Source organism: Microtus oregoni, unplaced genomic scaffold, assembly GCF_018167655.1.
Source record: "Microtus oregoni isolate MIOR12 unplaced genomic scaffold, Mior012 000018F_ref0000195, whole genome shotgun sequence".
Taxonomy (NCBI): Eukaryota; Metazoa; Chordata; class Mammalia; order Rodentia; family Cricetidae; genus Microtus; species Microtus oregoni.
In genome coordinates this window covers 22,900,001-22,924,395 of record NW_024543077.1, presented here as the reverse complement: position 1 = coordinate 22,924,395, position 24,395 = coordinate 22,900,001, and the positions used below count along the sequence as shown (strand labels likewise).

Below are 24,395 nucleotides of genomic sequence, written 5' to 3'. Positions count from 1 at the left end.
TCTGTGAGTTTGAAGCCAGCATAGTCTACAAGAACTAGTTCCTGGACAGGCACCAAAGCTACAGAGATACCATGTCTCAAACAAAACCAATAAATTAAAATAAGATAATGCATTTGAGCCATGTAGTTGATTGCCCAATGCAGTTGCAGGAAAAAGGTTTGCATATGGAGCATTTCTTCTGTCCTCAGACCACAATAGGAAGAATAGATTATTGTGTGCACTGCAGGGGGTACAGCATAGGCAATCAGCTGTTGGAGCCACCACTATGAAAAAGGGCCTGACTGTGGTAGCAGTAGTCGTTTGTAATTGCCCAGCATGTGTAAATTAATGTCATGTGGATGAACACAGACTAGATTGTGTGGGTGTCCAGATTAGGAAGGTTAACTTGAGTCAAGGAACACTGAATTTGCAATTAGGCAACTATCCTCTGCAGATATGATCGATCTTTGTTTATTGATATTTACTGAGCTCTACAATTTCTTTGCTTCACTCCCTGCCTCTCCACTCCCCATTCAACCCTCTCCCAAGGTCCCCATGCACCCAATTTGCTCAGGAGATTCTGTCTTTTTATACTTTATACTTCCCATGTAGATTAGAGCTCTGTAAGTCTCTCTTAGCATCCTCATTTTTGTCTAAGATCTGGGATTGTGGTTTGTAGGCTGGCTTTCTTTGCTTTATGCTTGAAAACCACCTATGAGTGAGTACATGTGATAATTATCTTTCTGTGTCTGGGTTACCTCACTCAAAATAATGTTTTCTAGCTCTACCCATTTTCCTGCAAAATTCAAGATGTCATTATTTTTTTATGCTGTGTAGTACTCCATTGTGTAAATGTACCACACTTTTCTTATTCATTCTACTATGGAGGGGCATTAGGTTGTTTCCACATTCTGGCTATGACAAACAAAGCTGCTATGAACATAGTTGAGCACATGTTCTTGATTATATATGAAAGTGGTATTACTGAGTCTTGAGAAAGGCTGTTTCCTAATTTTCTGAGAAATTGCTACACAGACATCCAAAGGGACCTTACCAGCTTGCATTCCCACCAGCAATGCAGAAGTGTTTCCATTTCCCCACAACCTCTCCAGCATAAGTTGTCATTGGTGTTTTTAATCCTGGCCATTCTTTCAGGTGTTAGATGGACTCTCAGAGTTGTTTTGATTTGCATTTCTGATTAACGATATTGAACATTTCCTTAATTGTCTTTCAGGTATTTTAGATTCCTCTGTTGAGAGTTCTCTGTTTAGGTCTTTACTCCCATTTTTTTTTATTGGATTATGAGTTCTTCTTGTGTCTAATATCTTGAGTTCTTTGTATATTTTGGAGATCAGACCTTTGTCTGATATGGGGTTAGTGATGATATTTTCCCATTCTGCAGGCTGTTGTTTTGCCTTGCTGATCATGTCCTTTGCTTTACAGAAGCTTTTTAGTTTCAGGGCATACCATTTAATTGTTTCTCTCAGTGTCTGTGCTACTGCAGTTATATTTAGGAAGTGGTTCCCTGTGTCAGTACCTTTAAGTGCACTTCCCACATTTTCTTGTATAATTTTCAGTGTGGGTAGCTTTATGTTGAGGTCTTTGATCCATTTGGACTTGAGTTTTGTGCATGGTGATAGATATGGATCTATTTTCATTTTTCTACATGCTGATGTCCAGTTATGCCAGCACCACTAGTTCAATATGCTTTCTTTTTTCCATTTGATATTTTTTGCTTTCCTATCAAATATCAAATGTTCAGAAATATGTGGATTAATATCCAGGTCTTCTATTCAGCTCCATTGGTCCTCCTGTCTGTTCTTATGACAATACCAGGCTGTTTTCAGTAATGTATCTCTGTAGTAAAGATTGAAGACAGGGATTGTGATGCTTCCAGAAGTTCTTTTATTGTATAGGATTGTTTTGGATATCCTGGGTTTTTTGTTTTTCAAATGAATTTGAGTGCTGTTCTTTTGAAGTCCTTGAAGAATTTTGCTGCAATTTTAAAGGGCATTGTATTCAATCTGTAGATTGCTTTTGGTAAGAAATATGATCAATCTTGCTTGACAGAGTTATGTCAGCTCGGAGATTTGAAAAACAGGCCATTGACTAACTATATAGGCGGTTACAAATTTCAGCAGTCAACATTGTATATGGGTACCATCAATCTATCTCTTGTTAATGACATCCCCTCTCCTAGGGAAGGGCCTGCTCTTTTTTTAAGTCAATATATAAAATTTTATTTAATCTTAAAAGTGCATTTTTTGGTGTATTGAGACAGGGTTGGTTTCTCTGTAGCTTTGGAGCCTGTCCTGGACCTGTCATAGACCACGCTGGTCTCAAACTCAGAAAGATCCAATTTCTTCTGCCTCCTGAGTGCTGGGAATAAAGGCCTGATCCAGCATTGCCCATCTAAGAGTGCATTATTATTATCACTTTAAAAATCACTTTTTGGTATCAGTTTCAAATACTTTCTTTAAGTGTATTGCTTCTGTTATCACTATTTGTTTCTGTTCTCCAATGTTTCTAAGTCATTGAGAGTTTCATTTCATTTCTTTCAAGTTATGTTGATTTCTATGTAGAGCAATGTCTCCTATACTTTAGGCTTGCCTCATGTTATGTAATTGAGAATTATTTTGAACACCTAATCCTGCCTCTGCTGCCCAGTTCTGGAAAGACAGTCCTGCAACTCCTTCCAGGTTTGTCCTTCACTAGTCAGTGAAAAAGAAAAATAGAGCAGTTAATGAGTGTCTGCTAATCATTCTGGCTTTTATTGAGGACTTAGAAATGAAGAGGGATTGGTATAAGAATTGAACACATTGACCAACTTTGAAGCACAGTGCAGGAAGTGAGAAGTTGGCTTGAGGGTAAGAGCTTTCCTCCTTCAACTGAGATTACTTATGTGGCATCAGGAGGTCAATTGTGATGCTGTATGATTGTCCTGATTGACCATTGTTTGCAGTCCACAGACAATGGCAATCTAGGTATGGGACTGACCTTATCTTGAAATCTAATTGCGGTATTTACAGTAGTTCATCAAAAATAGATTATCTGGGTAAAATATTGTGGCCCTGCTTAACAGGACTGTTACTTTTCTGATCTTCGCCTTTAGGGAGAATCCATGAGGAATATTTATTGTGCTCTGATACAAATTCTTAGTCTCTGGAGCACATAAAGTGTGTTTCAAGTTTTCAAAATAATTTTTGAGATTAAAACTGCATCATATCCACATTTTTTATGGCTCCCTCTGAGCTATCACATGATCCTGATTGTTTTCTAATTCATGGTCTGTTTTTGTTTAACAACAGTTACAAAGTAACCACAGTTACACAGGAACAGTGATTCCTTTATGAATGTGACCTGTGCTTGTTTTCAGGATTTTCCTTCTCTGAGGCAATGGGATGACTGCACTGGAAAGTGAGTGTGTAATGGAATGTGCACACAAAGGACCCTGTGCTTTGGATGAGGAACAGGATGTGCTATAGGGGAGTGGAATAATGTGTACTAAATACAAACTTTCTAATCTAGGCCCCTGTCTGGTGGGCTGGGAGGGCAGAACTGGAAGGACTGTGCTGTCCGAGACTTTTGATCTCTGATCCTCTTGTAGAGGAGCTGCAAATATTGTGAGTCCCGGCTAGGTGGCCCTAACCAGTGAGGAATTCTGGGAAGGGTTAGCAATGGGGAGTACTAGTAGCAGACAGTTTGTGGGTTCTTTCCATGATTCTATTCTGCCTCTGCTGTAAGAAATAGTAAGGAAGATCACAAGCTATACCATGGTGAGTGTTGTGTGTTCAGATCTGTTGAAGTGTCATTTCTGCTGTGACTTGGACTGATCATGAGCCACCCTGTAGTTGTGTTGGTCCATGTGGTTCATGTTGGCAGTGGCCCTTGTCCTCTGAGTCTCCCTATGTATGAATTTACTGGGGCAGGGTAGACTCTGGAACTGGAGGATATGATGGTGATTGTCCAGAGTACACACATGGACACTGCTCTAGGTGTGCAGTGGGAAGAGAGATTAGAAAACTGAAGGTCTAGATTCCAGAAGTTCTCAATATTGCATTTTAATTTCAGGTTTGTTTTATAAAGATTACAAATAGTTTATGAACTGGTAGGAAATGATGATATTGATCTTCTAGCAATGCATGATTAGAATGCTTTTAATGTGATGCTGCCACTAGCTGCAATGGTGTGATCCAGTGAAATTTAGTTCCAGGGGACAAAGGAGTTTCTGATCTGCAGACATTTCTCAGATGTGCCTTGTGTTAGGCAGGTAGATAGAGCATAATCCACATCTTGGGCCATAATCCATGTAGGAGAAAATAAATTTTAAATCCTTTTTCTTTTTTTCATAAACAACTTTCCTCATGACCCATTATTTTTAAAAACCCCATCCCTTGAGATTGAATTTAAAAAATAAACAAAATCCAGCTCCCCCTCCTTATTCCCACTTCTTCCCATTACCTCCAAATAAAAGGGAAAAATATAAAGAAATTATAAAACAAAAAAGAACACCTGATAAACAATAACAACAACAACAACAACAAAAAAAAACAACAGTGGAAAACTTCCCAAAACAGAGTAGTGTGTTTCCCCAGGGGTAAGTGGAATTTACACTGAATCCACTGGGAGTGAGTTCTTTCTGCTACAAAAATCTGCAAAGAAAGACATTCAAGACAGAAAAATAAACAAAAAGGAACCAAGAAAAATTCACCAGACAAACTGGAGAGGCAGGAGCCCCGAGGAAAGAAGGGTAGGGTGTGCCTAGACCTGGTAAATCAGGAGAAGGCAGGGACTGCAAAAGGCAGAGAGAAGATGAGGGAAGGAAACAAGCTGAACAGATTGGTACTTTTCCAGAGCTCTAGGTAAAAAAAAAAAAGGCCTCCTATCATCTGAGCCCACCTACACTTGAGCAGGCCCAAAGAGAGTGAAGTGGAGCAGGCAAACAGGGAGCAGCTTTTACATTTGAGAAGTGTCCATATCTCCAGAGGGAATGTGTCACTCCCTGCCCTACTGCCCAGAGCAGGTCCCTCCTTAGTTAGTTATGGGATTCTCCCCCTTCCACAGTATATCTTTTTAAAAAAATAAATTTCCACCTTCTGTTTTTCTTTCTTTTTTTTTTTTAAATTCTTTTTTTGATCCAAGGGCCAGCTGTTTAAACCATTGTAGAATCAAGATTGGGAGCTGTTGTAATTGGTAGTCCAGGCACGGTATCGGGCACATGGGAAACCCATCTGTTGTGCTGACGGGAATCACCTTGATCTATCTCCCTCTAAATGGGGAATCATCTAAAGCCAGGGAAGTCCTCACTGACTCTTTGTCTAAGAATTCTATATATGCAAACCCTTTGGCTAGACCGCTGAATTTGTCACAGACTGTAGTAACATGGTTGACTGAACCACAGCCATGAAGGTGAGCTTCCAGCTCTTCTGCTTTTGCACCATGGTCCACATTGCCAACATAGATGGAACTGGCATCAGCCTCCATCTTCTCCTCAAGAGATGATCACTGAGTCAGCATTGCCTGGGGTTGTACTCTTATTTATCTGCTTCTCTATCTCATTTTGTAACACCTTTAATTTCTCATCCTCTTCTTCTATTTCCCTGAGTCCCTGAAGCTTTGATCACTTCTAGCAATCATACAGAGAATATCAAACACAAAAAATACACAAACATACACAAAAATAGCAGTATCCTTACTTTCAAAAGTGCTTGGAACTCCAAGTAGTTGGAATAAATCAAGTTGATTTACATGTAAACTGATTCTTTAAAAATCTGTTTTCTTGAAATTCCATTTAAAAAGATTTCATTTCCTCACTGTGATGCTTGCTTGGATTTTATCACCAATTGTAGGAAACAACATGGTAAGTGATCCTAACAGACATCATTTTCAAAACAGAATGAAATGCTTTCAGTAAACATCAGAAGACTTCAAGTGAATATTTTAAATTTTGGTGAAACAGCCCTTCTCACCAAACCCATTTTCTATTATTGGTAAAGGAGAGAACAGGAGTGTACAGGATGCGTGATGGCCAGTTATTCCGTGATTTTGATTAGAATCTTGTTGTTCTTCTTTAAGAAATAGTAATATATATATATATATATATGTGTGTGTGTGTGTGTGTGTGTGTGTGTGTGTGTAGATTTGTGTTTTTCCCTTGTTTTGGCAATGGTGTCATCTATATTGTTGATTTTGTGAACCATAATTTAATTATATCATTCATTGTTTGTGAAAATGATGGACCTTCCCCAGTTTGTACTCAGAATATTTTTTATATTCTTTGGTGATAAACAGTTTTACTTTTCTCTTCTTGATCTCAGATGCTTGCTTCTAATTATTTTATTTTATTTTTTCATTTATATTTTAATAATAAAGCTTGCCTGAAGATCATAAAGTAAACAGATGCCATGGCTCGCCTTACACCCCAGGCAATACTGACACACACCTTTAATCCCAGTAGTCACACTAGTTTGTTGTAGAGTCAATGCTGGTGTCTCATATCTTTAATCCTATCACTAAGGAGTTGCAGATAGGAAGTGGCATGCCTGGGCAGAGAGAGGAATATAAGGTGGTACGAGAGAGGAGATGATGATTGGGTGTTTTGTAGAAACAGCATTCACTCTGAGGACTTACAGAGACAGGATACCCCATTTGGTGAGTCTAACAACATTTATCTAGAGCTTCCCTTGGAGGGAATGCTGAGGCTAAGGAAAAGTTAGATTAAGAGAAATGAAGACAGAATCATAGGTTGGACTGAGAGGATGAAAGGTCAATAGAAAGCAGCCTGAGTTTATTTCTCAGCCAGCATATATACTAAATACAGTCAAAAGGCAGATCAAAAAGCAGTACAGTCAGCTCCCCACCTCCCTGCACTGTGCTTGGAGGCAGCTCTAACCTGGGCATTATCTGATCCAGCTAAGCAGCTTCTAATCACTAACAAGGAGTGCCCCTGGCTGGCCTACACTAGCCCAAATCTTAATAGAAAAAATGGGCTCTTTGAGCTGGGAAAAATGCCTTTTCTATTGGCTAATGCAGATGTTATTCACAGCCCTCAAGATTACTAGATGAATAACAGCAGGCATGCTTGGACTCAAATAGAATCTTTAAGTCTGAAATGACTCCAGATGGAAACTGAGTCACACGTGGGCTCCCACATTAGCTTTATAGAGCTAAGATCTCGTGGCTGGATGTTATGCTTCTCTGATCTTTCAGCTTTCAGCCCTACTAACTGACTACAGGATTTATGAATAAGATCAGTTTGCACTACATCTAAAATCTAATTTAAATAAAAGGTTTCTTTTTAATTCCTGTTCATGATTTTGGGTCTAAATCTCTCTCAAGTAACTTATAATTAAGTTTTTGAATTCTGTATATAAATAAAAAACTATGCTCCTTTAACCGCTTTGTGCTTTACTACATATAGCACTTAAAAGGTTTTCTACATTTGAAAGACCCTCGGAGAGGACCTTCCCACCTACGAAGACCCCAGAACCAGGACACTCCAAGACCAGACCACAGGATGCAATTAGCAAGAGGTTTATTAAATAAACACAGTTACCTGCGGGCGGCAAAGTCTTTCAGAGGACTTGTGCACCTGCAGACTGGGAGAAGGTCTTTTTATAGGCAAAAGCAAATTACAGAAGCAGATGCATGGTTAGTGGTCGGTTGGAATGAGGCAAGGGGCATAAGTGGTTCTTCCTTTCCCAGCACAGATGTATGGCAACAGATATCCTGTTCCTATTTTTGGTTTTTCCTTTCCCAGCACAGATGTATGGCCACAGACATCCTGTTGTATAGATGTCCTATTTTATAGATATCCTGCTTTGCAGCCAGGGACCCTGACCTCACTCTGCATTTACATCTGTTTGTCAAAAGTCTTGAGGCCGGGAGGTGGTGGTGCACGCCTTTAATCCCAGCACTCTGGAGGCAGAGGCAGGCGGATCTCTGTGAGTTCGAGACCAGCCTGGTCTACAAGAGCTAGTTCCAGGACAGGCTCCAAAACCACAGAGAAACCCTGTCTCGAAAAAAACCAAAAAAAAAAAAAAAAAAAAAAAAAAAAAAGAAAAAAGCCTTGAGAAATGACGTTACAGCAGCTAAGCTGGGATCTTTCATAGGGGGAATTGTTTCTTTTGTCAACTGCTGATATTCTAAGTTGGGCACATGTGCTGACTATAGGCATCCTGTTTCCCTAAGCAAACGGGATGTTCTCATGAGAGCCGGCTAGCTGCAGGTTCTGAAAATCTTTCAAACAAAGAGGGCATTCTCACGGGAGCATGCTAGCTGGGGTTTTGAGGGGGGGGTCTGTTGGGTCTTTCACAGTAAACCACGATCATTCGTAGTAGTGACCATTAAAATCTTAAAGACGGGCTTATGGTCCCACAACATTGATTCCTCCTAGAGTGTGGTAATGCCACTAAACTGACTACCTTCCTCTAAAGGTCAGCTTTGGGCCATGTATTAATAATTCAGGACAATTCCAAGATTACTATCTAAGATGGCCCTTATTCACTACACTAGCCAGAACTTGAGATAATTCCTCCACTTTCCCATTACACAAAGACTGGCCAAGAGATAATACAGGTAATTCTCCCATAAGTTGAAATTATCCTAGGTTTATTTCAGGGACCCTTATAGATGCCATTACCCACAGACAACAAAAAATAATTTCAAAAGCATGGTTCCCATATTCCCAAGTGTTAGGGTAAACAGTTTGGTCATTCATTAGGTCATGATTTATGTCATCATTGAGGTGGAGGTGGTAACAAGTTACTATGGGTAATGGTAAAAAATATAAACAAAGGAGAAAATATTTAGTTATCTTGTTCTGAAAAGAAACAGGGAAGATATAGAAATTATAGGATAAATGATAGATTACTAATTTGACTTTAAATAAAAAACTATTTTTATTAAATATTTTACATTAGTATGGATTTTTGTATATTAATACATATTTGAGATTATTTTTGTTATATTGTAGATGTTTCTAATCTTATTTAACATATTTTTGTATATTTATGGAAATTCAAGGTTATTTTTGATAAAACATACTGTATATACATTTCTACTCTTATGTAAGGTTTTCTGCCGAACATGTCACTTTATGATGTAAAATAAATCTCTAGTCCTGAAAATTACTATTACAAGCTATTTAAATTAATAAAATTACAAGTTAATGTTACATATTATAATCATACTTATAGTCATGTTAGGTAGGCTTTCAAGGTGAAACCAAAAGACATTTCATTTTCATTTTTTTCATGATAGGGTTCCTTTGAATTACTCTGGTTGTCCTGGAAATCACTTTGTAGACCATACTGGCCTTGAGCACACTGAGATCAACCTGCTTTTGCCACACAAGTACTGGGATTAAAGACATGCCCCATCACTCCCTGGCCAAAAATACATTTTAAATAAGTCATCAAACATTTCCTATTCAAAATATGGCACTTAAGATGTTATGATTATATAAGGCATGTCTGTTTCTGACAACACCAATCTACTTCAGAGAAATTATGGATATCATAGAAATGACTAAATGTAGTTAACTTTCTTGCTGTCAAGACTTAGGCACTGGCAAGAAACTGCCCTTTGAGTTGACTACTGACAGTATACTGTCTAAATTAGATAGGCAGGACATGAAAGAAAGTGACAGCTGAGCATTGCCATGGCAAAGCAGGTCAATCCTTCGAAATTCCTGCTTCACAGAAACTTGGTCAGATCTTCTAGGTGTATAGGCTAAAGTTAAAAGTCCAACAGTACAGTGGAATCTTGGGTGACTGTCCAGGCAGTCAGTAGTTTATGTCATTTCTTGGATTTTTAAAATTGTTTTTATTGAGGTATATATTTTTCTCTGCTCTCCTCCCTTCCTCCCCTCTTCTACCTTCTCCCATGATCTCTATGCTCCCAATTAGTTCAGAAGATTCTGTCTTTTTCTACTTTCCATGTAGATTAGATCCATGTGTATTTCGTTTAGATTCCTCTTTGTTATCTAGGTTCTCTGAGGTTGAGAATTGTAGGCTGTTTTTTTTTTTTTGCTTTATGTCTAAAATCCACTTATGAGTGAGGACATTGTAAATTTGTCTTTCTGGGTATGAGTTACCTCACTCAGTATGATGTGTTCTTGATTTATTAATTTGCCTGCAATTTCAAGATGTTGTTATTTTTTCTGCTGTGTGGTACTCCATTGTGTAAATGCAGCACATTTTCCTCATCCATTCTTTGGTCAGGGAGTGTTTAGGTTGTTACCAGGCTAATACAAATAGTGCTGATATGGATATAGCTGGACACATGCCCTTGGGATATGATTGAGAATCATTTAGGTACATACCCAAATGTGGTATTGCTTGGTCTTGAGGTAGGTTGTGTCCTAATTTTCTGAGAAATCACCATTCTGATTTCTAAAGTGATTGTACCAGTTTGCATGCCCACCAGCAATGGAGAAGTTTTCCCTTCACCCCACATCCTCTCCAGCATAAACTGTCTTCAATGTTTTTGATCTTGCCTATTCTTACGGGTGTAAGGTGGAATCTCAGAGTTGTTTTTACATTTCTTAATGGCTAAGGATGTTGAGCATTTCCTTAAGTGTCTTTCAGTCATTTTATGGTAATCTGATGAGAGTTCTCTGTTTAATTCTGTACAATTATTTTTCTATTGGCTTATTTGTTCTTCTGATGACCAGTTCCTTGAGCTCTTTATATATTTTGGATATCAGCCCTCTGTTGGATGTGGGCTTGAAGAAGACCTTTTTCCATCCTGTAGGCTGCCGTTTTATTGAACATTTCCTCTGCTTTTCAGAAAGTTCTCAGTTTTAGGTGGTCCCATCTATTAAATATTGCCATTAGTGTTCGTGCTTCTGGGGTTATATTTAAAAAGTGGTCTCCTGTACCAATGTGTTCAAGTGTACTTCCCACTTTCTTTTCTTTGAAGTTCGATGTGGTTGGTTTTATGTTTTGATCTATTTGGACTTGAGATTTCTGCATGGAGATAGATAAACACTATACTTTCTGTTTACTCAGGTAGTATTATATCCTTCTCAGGTTTCTAAAGGAGTTAAATACTAGATAATTGTAGTTTTTTCTGTTACCAAATTGAAACAACTCAGAAACTAGCATGAAATATGTAAGGTTAAGAGATATAAAAAGTTTATTTTAGGTTGGGATAAATAATGATTTAGGTACTACACTTTGGACTTACCTAGATAGGATAGATAATAAAGTATTTTCTCTAAATGTCGCGCCCACCTCGACCATCAAGGAAGACACAACACCGGAACTCTTCTTGCAGGCCGTTTTATTCAGGACTTTCTTACAGAATCGTGATCTCTCTCTCTCTCTCTCTCTCTCTCTCTCTCTCTCTCTCTCACACCCTGGGCAAACCTCTCCCACCCCTTAAAAAAGGCACGGGCCGCCAACCCCAGATTGCCATGTGGGCACTGCCCATAGGTCCACGGATATGCAAGCAGCTGACGATAATTGCGTGATAATAGCATGATTCAGGCCTTAGTCATATTAGAAGTTGATTATCACAGAGAGCACTCGCTTTCGGAATCACGGAGGGCAGAAGCCAGCACCAACAGGTGCGGCTCCACACAGCTCTCTACATCTAAATTTACCAAATACAAATGAATTGGTCACTGTTTCCTATATATATTTGCACATAGTTGTTGTATATTTTGTATATAGCTTTACTGTCGTAGTTAAATCCTTCACTTTTTATTTAGTAAGAAAGGGAAAATTATGACATTTTGATCATGTTCTCATAATAAAGCTTGCATGGAGTCAGGACAGAGCTAACAACAACCTCACTGTAAATTACCCTAGAGGTTTGGATGTCATTGACCAGGTAGGAATCAGGATTATTAAGGCAGGCTTGAGAGAAGATATGGGCTCTTTTCTTGCATGGAGAAATTGAAGAGGTAGTAGTCACGAGTGGCTGATCAATTGATTTTCTGATCTTTCAAGTTCTTACCCTGCTATCTGACTCGTGAGTTTTTATTTTATTTCAGTTTAGTTTAGTTTAGTTTGGTTTAGTTTTTCTGAGACAGAGTTTCTCTGTAGCTTTCGAGCCTGTCCTGGAACTCATTTTGTAGCCCAGGCTGGCCTTGTACACACAGAGATCAGTCTGCATCTGCCTCTTAAGTGCTGGAATTAAAGGTGTGTGCCACAACTGCCTGGTCAAGGCAGTTTTTATTTTAAATATCAATTAGATTAATGCTTCAGTAGGGATAGAGCTAATTAAGTAAGCCCTTGGAAAGTGAAGCCTCACCAGTCACTGGTGGTGCATTTCTGTGAGTTCAAGGCCAGGCTGGTCTACAAGAGCTAGTTCCAAGAAAGGCTCCAAAGCTACAGAGAAACCCTGTCTCAAGAAACACAAAACAAAAACACAAAACCAACCAAACAAAATATGTAGCCCCTTGTACCTGAGAGGATATGGCATTTGCTCTGCTGAATTTTCATCTTTCCTTGACCCAATCTTCCCTCATTTGTCCTCATTCCTCTCTTTCATTAGTCTTTTGTTTCTTCTTTTTTTTTACCTTGACTGCAGTGCTTCCTTCCACCATTCATCTCAGTCTCACATTTCCCCAAATCTCTCTTCTTTGTTTACCTTTAGAATCTCATACATATCAACAAAACATAGTGTCTTGTTTTAATTAGGGATTCTGCTGTTGTGATGAAACACCATGACCAAAAAGCAAAATTGGGTGAAAAGGGTTTAGTTTGCTTATACTTCCATATTGTTGTTCACTATTAAAGAATATCAGGGAAGGAACTTAAGGAGGGCAGGATCCTTGAGTCAAGAATTGATGCAAATGTGATGGGGGAGTGCTTCTTACTTCATAGGACTTACTCAGCCTCTCTTCTTATAGAACCCAGGACCAGCCCAGGGATGGCACAACTCTCAATGGGCTGTGCCCTCTGGCATTAATCAGTCATTGAGAAAATGCCTCATTTCTGAATCCCATGGAAGCATTTTTTTTTCCTGAGGCTCCTTAATCTCTGATGTCTCTAGGTCATTGTCAAGTAGATGTGGAAAACCAACCCACATACATGGTACAACAAGTTAAAGTAAGACTATGCAGAATCCATATAAAGCCTGGATATAGAAACCCAGTATGAGGAAAAGTGGTCTCAAAAGCTGTCAAATGAGTTAAAGGACACCCCACATATACACGCACCAAGTCTTAGGAGTCCCACAAAACACCAAATATGAACTGATAACATATATGCAAAGCATTTAGCACAGGCCCCTAGAGGATCATGAGTCTCTATGAGCACCAATAACTCCTGCTTACTTGATTTTGTGGGGTGTGTTAACCTAGTGTTCTCAACCAAGGTGGGAGGCAGTTGCTATGGTACTTCCTCCCCATTGCCAGCAGGGTCTTCTTATCTCCTCTTATTGTTTGACTGCCTGTGTCTGCTCCTGCTGCTTTGAGTTCCTGGATTAGGCCAGTTTGGTAACAATTGTCTGAGGCACCATTCTATAAGAATAACAGAATATTATGAGAAATCATTTCTTGGACTTTTTTCCTATCTTGTTTGGTTCTATCATGACCTGTAGTGTAGTGAGCTTCAGGTCTTGGTCATCCAATTAGGATGGGCATTGTCTCCCTCTAATGGAATGGGCCTGAAGTTTCACGAGTTATTTGTTGTTTACTCCTACAAGTTATGGGGAACAAATAACTCAACATATCTTACAATCAGGACTAGATGTGAAAGACCCTCAGAGAGGACCTTCCCTCTGATGAAGACCCCAGAACCAGGACACTCCGAGACCAGGCCACAGGATGCAATTAGCAAGAGGTTTATTGAGTAAACACAGGTACCTGCGAGAGGCAAAGTCTTTCGGAGGACTTGCGCACCTGCAGACTGGGGGAAGGTCTTTTTATAGGAAAGAGGGCAGCAGAAGCAGATTACAGAAGCAAATGCGTGGTTAGTGGTCAGTTGGAATGGGGCAAGCGGCATACATGTTTTTTCCTTTCCCAGCACAGATGTATGGGAACAGATACCCTGTTCCTTTTTTTTGGATTTTCCTTTCCCAGCATAGATGTATGGCCACAGAATCCTGTCGTATAGATTGTCCTATTTTATCCTGCTTTGCAGCCAGGGACCGGTCAAAAGCTTTGTGAAATGACGTTACAGCAGCTATGCTGGGAAGCTTTCATAGGGGAAATTGTTTCTTTTGTGAACTGCTGATATTCTAAGTTGGGCACATGTGCTGACTATAGGCATCCTGTTTCCCTAAGCAAACGGGATGTTCTCATGAGAGCCGGCTAGCTGCAGGACCTGAGAGGGTCCTGAGGGTCTCAAGCGAACAGGATGTTCTCATGGGAGCAGGCCAGCTGTGGGTTCTGGGGGGGGGGTGTCCAGAGGGTCTTTCAGATATAGATGTAACTGTTGCTTGGTTGATGTTTCAGTCCCAACATTGAATACTTCGCCTGGCTAGAAAAGACTCCACAGGCTTCTTATCCCTCTTTCCTAAAAGTCCTTGCTAGTAGCATTTTCATACAATCTAATAAGTATTTACTGTATTGGTACCATACCAACTCCTAAATGTGCCCCAATTCCTGTAGTCTTTCCTTATTCTCCCTACATCCAAACACCCTGATCTTGATTTCTCCTGTTTCCATACCCAACTACCGCCATTCAATTCAGAAGACCTATTCTAGTGCCCCTTTCAGGGAGATCGATGTATCCCTCCCTTGATCCTTTGTTGTTAACTAACTCTGTGTCTGTGGATTATAGCATGAATATCCTTTACTTTACAACCAATATTAATGTATAAAGGAGTTCACACCATTGTCATTTGTATTGCTGGGTCTTGAGGTAGGTTGAATCCTAATTTTCAGAGAAACTGACATACTGCTTTCCAGAGTGGTTGTACAATTTGCATTTCCACCAGCAATGGAAGAGTCTTCCCCTTACTCCCACATCCTCTCCAGCATAAGCAGTCATTGGTGATTTTGATCTTAGCCATTCTGACAGGTGTAAGGTGGTATTGCAGAGTCATTTTGATTTGCATTTCCCTGATGGCTAAGGATGTTGAACATTTCCCTAAGTGTCTTTTGGCCATTTGAGATTATTCTATAGAAAATTCTCTGTTTAGTTCTGTACCGCATTTTTAATTGAATTATTTGAAATTTTGATGTTTAATTTCTTGAGTTCTTTATATATTTTGGAGATCAGTCCTCTGTCTTTTTTTTTTTAAATATTTTTATGGTTTATTTAACTTTATTTTTATGTGTGAAGGTGTCAGATAACCTGCAACTGGATCTTCAGACATTAGTGAGCTAACATGTGGGTGCTGGGAATTGAACTCGGGTCCTCTGGAAGAGCAGTCAGTGCTCTTAACCACTGAGCCATATCTCCAGCCCAGTCCTCTGTCTTATATGGGATTGGAAATTTATTTTCCCATCCAATAAGCTGCCTTATTGTGTTATTGACTGTGTCCTTTGCTGTGCAGAAGCTTCTCATTTTCATAAGGTCCCATTTATTTATTTTTCCTCTCAGACTCATTGTTACAGGTGTTATATTTAGGAAGTGGTCTTTAGTTCCATACTTGGAAGGCTACTTTTCACTTTCTCTCCTATCAGTTTCAGTGTGGTCAGATTTATATTAAGGTCTTTATCCCCTTTGGACTTGAGTATTGTGCATGGTGATAGATATCCACCTATTTGCATTCCTTTACATGTTGATATCCAGTTATGCCATAAGCATTTGTTGCAGATGCTTTCTTTTTTCATTGTATAATTTTAGCTTATTTGTCAAAAATCAGGTGTTCATAGGTGTGAGGATTAATATCTGGGTCTTTGATTCAATTCCGTCATTCAATCTGTCTGTGTTTTTGTCCATCATCTCTTCCTCAAACCTCCAAAATGAACTGTTTGCTTAATTAAAACATATGTTCCCAGGTGTCTCAATCATCTCAGTGTACCATTTTGATATTGTCCCGAGCAGTGTGTAGTCCAAACCTGATGTTTAGATGGTGAAACAATTACATAGTGCACTTGAAATCTTCCTTGTGTGACTCATACTTCTTCTGGAGACTTCAGAGTCACTGTAATGCATGCTCATATTTCATTGCAAAAAAACTTAATCATTTTAATTGTCATATGCAGCAGATCTGTAAGAGGTTAAAGGATGAGTATTTGTTATGTATACGTAGATATCAGATAGAGACTCAAACCCAAAATTAAAAACAGGAAGCTAGATGAAACCTTTCCCTAGAATTAGTTATTTCCCTATATGATCATTAATATTATGGCTAAAGAGATATTTGTTGTTAATTTCTCCCAAGAAATTACTATAAGCTCTTGCCAATGTTCATTTCCTGTCCATAATGATTCAATTTCAACATTAGTAAAACATGCTACAATTTAACCTTGGTAAATTCTTGCTAATAGATGAAGTTTCAGTTTTCTTTTTAAAAACAACTCAGATTTTTTCCACATAACTTTTAGTTTTTTAGTATGTTTATATGTTTAAAATATCGATTATAAGATAATATCTTTTCTCTGCAGTAAAATTCTTATAGGGAATGCATAGAGCATAAAATGTCTAGAATGAAGGCCAGGAGGTGGTGGCCCAAGCCTTTAATCCCAGCATGTGGGAGGCAGAGGCAGGTGGAGTTCAAGGCCAGCCTGGACTAGAAGAGGTAATTCCAGGACACATTCCAAAGTTACAGAGAAACCTGTATAAAAAAAAAGTCTTGAATGTAACCAAACTCCAGATCTAAACAATCCATAAGTGTCTCCTATAATTTTATTTCTACTAAACCATTTTTTTTCTGCTTTAGATGATAATTCTCTTTGACTTGTCACCTTTTATGGTTTGGTTCTAATTACTATTTTCAATTTTTTACTCCAATAATGGGATATAGATGGTCATTGTCTTACAACAATTTCTGAAAATTATTAAGATTCCACAAATAACCTCTCCTAATTTTTAACTTTTGGGCTCAAATTTTTTTTTTTTTGGTTTTTCGAGACAGGGTTTCTCTGTAGTTTTGGAGTCTGTCCTGGAACTAGCTCTTGTAGACCAGGCTAGTCTCTACCTCACAAAGATCGCCTGCCTCTGCCTCCCAAGTGCTGGAATTAAAGGCGTGTGCCACCACCGCCCGGCTTGGGCTCAAATTTTTATAAAAGTATTTTATATGCTGAATAATTAATAGAATCACTTTTTGTATATTTTCAGAAGTAATTCCCAGGGGACAAAGTTTGCTTTACTTCACCAACCATTTTCTCTAAAGTATTTACATTTGAATCAGCTATTGAAATTCCATATAATGTTGAAAACATACCTAACTTGAGTATAATTTCCAGTGTAATAAATAACAAAGTACTAACATGCAGTACTTTATATCCTAATTGGTTTATAATAATAACTTTCAAGGACTAGAAATTTTCATTACATGTTTAAGTGAGTTAAATTAGATAAAATGGTTTGAGTAAGAATATAAAAATCATAGACAGTATGTTTTGACACAAAATGTCAAGTTTATGTCAAAATGGAGCATCCATATCTATATCAATATAAAACATAAAAATAAGTAGTTGCCTTTTTAAATTAATTTTAATGATCTACACTTTTACATCATACACATATATGCCCCTTTATTCTTTTTAGATTCAGTAATCTACACTTTTATCCTATCATTTCATTGTGTGCCTTTTGTAAGTGGATGTATATTTATGAATATATAGAGCTGGTTTTGGAGATGGACACTGGCTCTGTCCCTGTATAATTCCAAGCATGTCGTTAAAATAAAAATTCAGAGTTTCTCTCTCAATGTCAGGAACATGGAACAGAAAGAAAAAAGAATTTAGAAAAATTTTCACTTTTCTACATTTCTACTTTCAAGTCTATTGTACATGTCATTGAATATATATGTCTGTATGTGACTATAAATAATGTTTCAGTTTTCCACAATGAACAAAGAATTTTCCTGCAGTAATTTCTGAAGTTTTCAGGAAGAAGTTGGGGCCCCACAACAACAACTCAACCTGGTTGATACGATGGCATGATGATGATAGTGCTACTACCAGACGTGTTTCGCATACCAGCTGCTCAAGATGGTTCCAACCTGGTTAGCTGAAATGGTCCACTTTTTACAATGTTCTGGACAGACCTTATAAGAGGAAGATCAGAAAAAACTTTACAAAATACTCAGAGACTATTTGCAGTTATACCAGACAGTAATCTTGGAACTTAACCATCATTTTACTTTCACAGGATCCCATAGAAAGATCATTGCCCCCATGACAGCTGGAAGTAATTCTAAAAGACAAACTTTGTCTTAGGGTTAGGGACATCATTTAGGGGTTGATTATAATTGGTATAGGGTTGTGGGTTATAAGAGAAATTTTATGGGCTCAGGGATTTCTTTTTTTTTTCTTCTTAAATTTTATTTATGTATGTATATATGTATGTATGTATGTATGTATGTATGTATGTGTGTATACAGTATTCTACCTGCATATATGCTTGCGGGCCAGAAGAGGGCACCAGATCTCATTACAGATGGTTTTGAGCCACCATGTGGTTGCTGGGAATTGAACTCATGACCTTTGGAAGAGCAGGCAGTGTTCTTAACCACTGAGCCATCTCTCCAGTCCCAGGGATTTCTTTGAAAAAAAGAGAAAATTGGATGGAATAATAGATTAGTGTGAGTTTACATACATTAATAATAATAATGAGTAATAGAGTGAATGCTTGTGAGTTATAATTTATAGGTAATTGCTTTGATATAGATTTTTGTATATTGATATAATGTTAAATATTGAATATTATATGCATTCATGCTTCTACCAATGCTTAAAACATTTTATATATTGATAAATATATTTATCAAATTGCAATGTACATTTCTTCCATTGATCAAGATACTTATTCATTGGTTCCATTTTGAGCCCATTGTCCTCATTTTTGTTGTACAGTTGTTCATTGTACAATATTCTAATATGAAGTCTTAGTCTTTAAGTTATATAGGTATTAGAATTATAGATCAATAGTCATCTATGTTTGTCATACTTATAGTTAGAATAATCAGGGTTTTTAGACACATAAAGAATATATTTTGCATAGATAGGTAATTTTCAGCCACTTCAAACAGCTGTAAAATCTGGATTTTACATAACCTAGGGTACTGTTGAAGTGAGACACAATTACTACTGGTAGCATTGTCTATTTCCAGAGAATGTTGAGCACCGGAGACACTCAAAGCTTGTTTTCTTGTTGTCAAAACTAGCCTTTGGGCAAAGACATGCTCATGCCTCAACCTCTGACAAAATACATGGTATCCAAAAATGGATAAGCAGTTCTGTTAAATCTTGACTGGCATTCATCTCAGAGACAAATATACCCACCTCTGTTTGCTGAGTGTTGTGGTAAACGCAAAATACACCAATATGCCCAGTTTTTCCATCTTTTTTTTTCCCTTTCTGTAGTCATTAATTTTCTCATGCATACAACGTGCTGTTGATCTTTTCTCTTTTTCTTCCCTTTGAATAGATACTGCTCTTATAAGGTGGTATCTTATACAAAGGACACAGAAATAAGAGAATTGATTCTCCTTTTCAATTTCCTTCTAAAGTGACTGTCTATGTCATAGAACAAGAATGGGGAACACCAGAATCATAAAACTATACTTTCAAAGAAGTATGCATTTCACTCTCATCCTTACATTGTACTCATGTATGGTGTATTTTAGAAGGCAGTGAGCTATGATGATGTGCACATCAACTTCACTAAGGAAGAGTGGGATTTACTGAATCCTTCCCAGAAGAATCTCTACAAAGATGTGATGCTGGAGACCTACAGGAACCTCACTACTATAGGTGAAAATGAATTTCTTTCATGTTTCAAAACATGGAGACAACTTTTCCTTGGTTTATGATTTTGTTCTATAATTTATTTTAGAGAAAGAATAATGGGGTGAATATCACAGTCACAGTTCTTAGGTGCACTTAAGATAATAAGCTAATTGTTGCACATTCTTAAATTATATAATATATATTCTGGTACTGTATTTCAGGATACATTTGGGAAGACCTTAACACCGAAGAGCATTGTCAATGTTCTAGAAGACATGCAAGGTAATTTTCTTGGGCAAGTTCATAACAATTTCCCTTGAATAGTTTGTAATGTGTTCTGGAACTTTAAAACAAAAGCAACAGTGTAAATGACCACAGCTTTAAATGTATTGATGGTTGTTAAGTTCTCACAAATCAATATACCTCAATTTCATGTATGTGAATTGCATCTGCAAAGCCTTCATTTAAGAAAAAGTCTAGGTAGCAATGCATAAACAGATATCACCATTTGATTCATAGCACCGTGAGAGCTATGTTGTAGAACTGCTGCTTCATTTGCTTCTTGCTATTCATGACAGAAAATGTATACATACTTCAGTGATGATGAGTTTAGCTGCAAAACTTTCTACTAATTCAATAGCCCATGGTAAGCCTTGTATCACTCATATACTTTTTTTGACTGCTAAGTTTAGTGAAATCAGATTAGTCAAGGGTCAAGGGGCAATTGTCATGGAGAAATCTTAATATATATACCACAAGTCTGTGAATGTTGAAACTTGTGGATTCATTTTGGAAATCTTTCATACACTATTCTTTTTTCATATATATGTACATATATTACAACATAATATATGTACATATATTACGACATAATAATCTTCAAATCCATAAAAGAACACATACTGGAGAGAAACCCTATGAATGTAATCAGTGTGGTAAATTATCCTTGCAGGATTGAAAGAAATCAAACTGGAGAGAAGTTTTCAGTATATTCTCACTGTGGTAAAGTCTTGTCTTATAACTCTTATCTTCTAAGGAATGAAAAAACACATAGCGGAGAAAAATGCTTTGAAATTAAGCAATGTGATGAAGTCTTTTCTTATCACAATCATCTTGAAATGCATAAAAGAACACGCACTGGAGAGAAACCCTATGAATATCGTCAAGATGATAAAGACTTTCTTCTTTATGCAACTCATCAAAGTCATAAACAAATATATACTGGAGACAAACATCATGAATGTAATGAGTATGGTAAGGCCTTTACACAGACCATTGCTCTTCAATACCATAAAATAACACATACTGGAGAAATACCCTATGAATGTAATCAGTGTGCTAAGGTCTTTGCATGTCACAGTGATCTTCAAAGGCATAAAAGAACACATACTGGAGAGAAACCCTATGAATGTGACCAGTGTGGTAAGGCCTTTGCACGTCGCAGTGGTCTTCAAATACATAAAAGAACACATACTGGAGAGAAACCCTATGAATGTAATCAGTGTGGTAAGGCCTTTGCACGACATAATAATCTTCAATTGCATCAAAGAACACATACTGGAGAGAAACCCTATGAATGTAATCAGTGTGGAAAAGCCTTTGCACACCACAGTCATCTTCAAATCCATAAAAGAACACATACTGGAGAGAAACCCTATGAATGTAATCAGTGTGGTAAGGCCTTTGCACAACACAGTACTCTTCAAAGCCATGAAAGATCACATACTGGAGAGAAGCCCTATGAATGTAATCAGTGTGGTAAGGCCTTTGGATGTAACAGTCATCTTCAAAGGCATAAAAGAACACATACTGTAGAGAAACCCTATAAATGTAATCAGTGTGGTAAGGCCTTTGCTCAACACAGTAATCTTCAATTGCATAAAAGAACACATACTGGAGAGAAACCTTATGAATGTAATCATTGTGGTAAGGCCTATGCATGGCACGGTGATCTTCAAAGGCATAAAAGAACACATACTGGAGAGAAACCCTATGAATGTAATCACTGTGGTAAGACCTTTGTTCAACACAGTAATCTTCAAACGCATAAAAGAACACATACTGGAGAGAAACCCTATGAATGTAATCACTGTGGTAAGTCCTTTGCAGCTCAGAGTAGTCTTCAAAATCATAAAAGAACACATACTGGAGAGAAACCCTATGAATGTAATCATTGTGGTAAGGCCTTTGCACGTCATGGTCATCTTCGAGTGCATAAAAGAACACATACTGTAGAGAAACCCTATGATATAAGCAGTATGGTAAGGCCTTTGCACGACATAATCATCTTTAATTGCATAAAAGAATACATACTTTAGAGAAACCCTATGATTGTAAGCAGTGTGGTTATGCCTTTGCTCAATGTGGTTCTCTTCAAATGCATAAAAGAACACATACTTGAGAGAAACTGAATGATATCAGTGTTATAAGGCCTTTGCAGACCCCAGTAATCTTAAAAGGCTTAAAATGTAACATACTCTAGAGATACCTGTTAATGGAATGTGATAAATTCTTTTTCATAATCATCTCCAAATACGTACTATGAGCCCTTCTGTAGAGAAATCCTGGAGTTAATTTGTATACTTTTCAAAAACATGAAAAAAATCATACTGTAGTGAAACTCTATAAATGAATTCAGTGTCATGATGTTTTGTGCTTCACAGAAGAGTAAGACTTTGTGTGTAGTCATCTGAAAAAGCTTGTGGATATTATCATAATCTTTTGGACCTCAGGAAAAAACTGGGAGCTTATTTTAAATTGTTCTTTCATATGTTAAGCCACTATTGTCAGTTAACCAAAATCAGTTATTGTGTAGAAAAAAGTTTGATAATGTCAACAATTTGTTTATGCATCATTATACCTATCTTTATTTTAGTTTGAACCAGCAAATTAATGGATAAAACCTTATTGGTTACAGGAAGGGTATTCCAACTTTTGTCTTCAAACCAGAGCCAAAGGAAAGAACTTTGGCTCTGAATCTCGAACTAGATAACGAAACAACGTCTCCCTGAAAACAGCCAAAACATTAAAAAGGCCCAGTGAAAGAAACACAAGTTGGCTCTCAAACCAGAGCCATAAAATCCTAAGAGTTTCAACAATGTTTTTAAGCTCAAAGGATACCATTAGCTGAAATATGAGAGGCATGAAGAGTCAAATCTCTCATATGTTTACTTGTATGTTTTGTATAAAAGTATCCTTAGAAGTTGGGGATAAAATTATGGTTATCAGAAGATTGGGAGTGGTCATCAAGAAGGTAGATAGAAGGTGGTTACAAGGAATATTTTCTGAAAAAGAAAGATGGCTTGAAGTAAAAAATGATGGAAAAATCACCCTTAACAGTGGCCGCAAATAATATAAAATATTATGGAATTACCAACTAAAAAAGTGAAAGGACTGTAGGAAAAGAACATTAAATCTTTGAAGAAGACAGCAGAGAATGGGAAGATGTCCCTTGCCCTTGTTAGGTAGAAATCAACATAGCAATCTACAGGCTCACTACCATTCCCATGTAAGTATCAGAAAAATTCTTCACAGATCTCAAAATAAAAACACTCAACTTCATATAGAAAAGCCAAAAAAATTGCAGGATAGCCAAAACTATCCTATATAAAAATAATTTCTGCAGGCATCACATTCCTTGACTTCTTCAGATGAATACAGAGCTCCAGTACTGAAGAGAGCCTGGTGTTGGCACAAAAACAGATAGGAGGACCAATGGAACTGATGCTGGCTAAGACCCAGACATCACTCCACTCACCTACTACACCTGATTTTTGACAAAGCACCAAAAAATATAAAATGGAGAAAACATTTAACAAATGGTGCTGGCATAACTGAATATCAATGTGGGGAAGAATGAAAGTAGATCCACATCTATCATCATGAACAAAACTCAAGTCCCAATGGATCAAAGACTACAACATAAAGACAAACACACTGAACTACATAAAACAGAATATTGGAAGTACACTTGAACACATTGGTAAAGAGGACCACTTTCAAATTATAACCCCAGGCATCACAGACACTGAGAAAAATAATAAATGAGATCTCCTGAAGCAAAAGTTTCTGTAAAATAAAGGACATGATCAACAACACAAAAAAGACAGTCTGTAATATGGGAAAAGATATTCACCTACCCCACATTGGACAGAAGACTGATCTTCAAAACATACAAAGAACTTAAATAATTGGTCATCAAATAAAAAATGGAGTACTCCAATAAAAATGGAGTACAGATCTAAATAAAAAACTTTTTTAACATATGAATCTAAAATGACTGAGAGACACTTAAGGAAATTTCCAAACTCCTTATTCATTAGAGAAATGAAAATCAAAACAAATCTGAGATTCCCTCTTACATCTATAACAATAGGCAAGATCAAAACACTGATGACAACTTAAGCTGGAGAGGATGTGGAATTAAGGGAACACTCCTCCATTGCTGATGGGGTTACAAACTGAGTCAGCTACTTTGGATATCAGTATGGTTATTCCATAGAAAATTAGAAAGCTACCTGCCTGGTTGTGAGGCATGACTTTAATCCCTGCACTTGGGAGCCAGAGATAGATCTCTGTGACTTCAAGGCCAACCTGGTCTACAAAAGCTAGT

The 24,395-nt window shown here is 37.5% G+C and overlaps 1 protein-coding gene across 6 annotated transcripts in view; it reads left to right on the top strand.

Moving 5' to 3' along the window:
* Positions 1–23,580, top strand: part of LOC121458985 (zinc finger protein 431-like) — a 72,045-nt gene extending 48,465 nt beyond the window's left edge. For 5 of the 6 annotated variants that reach the window (XM_041668438.1, XM_041668436.1, XM_041668441.1 and 2 more), the window contains 3 exons: positions 19,681–19,807; positions 20,005–20,065; positions 20,820–23,580. In XM_041668438.1, the coding sequence (XP_041524372.1) occupies positions 19,681–19,807; positions 20,005–20,065; positions 20,820–22,101 (1,470 nt within the window). In that variant the 3' untranslated portion in view covers positions 22,102–23,580. The remainder of the gene's footprint in view (positions 1–19,680; positions 19,808–20,004; positions 20,066–20,819) is intronic. The other variant, XM_041668442.1, reaches the window with a different exon arrangement.
* The last annotated feature ends 815 nt before the right edge of the window (positions 23,581–24,395 follow it).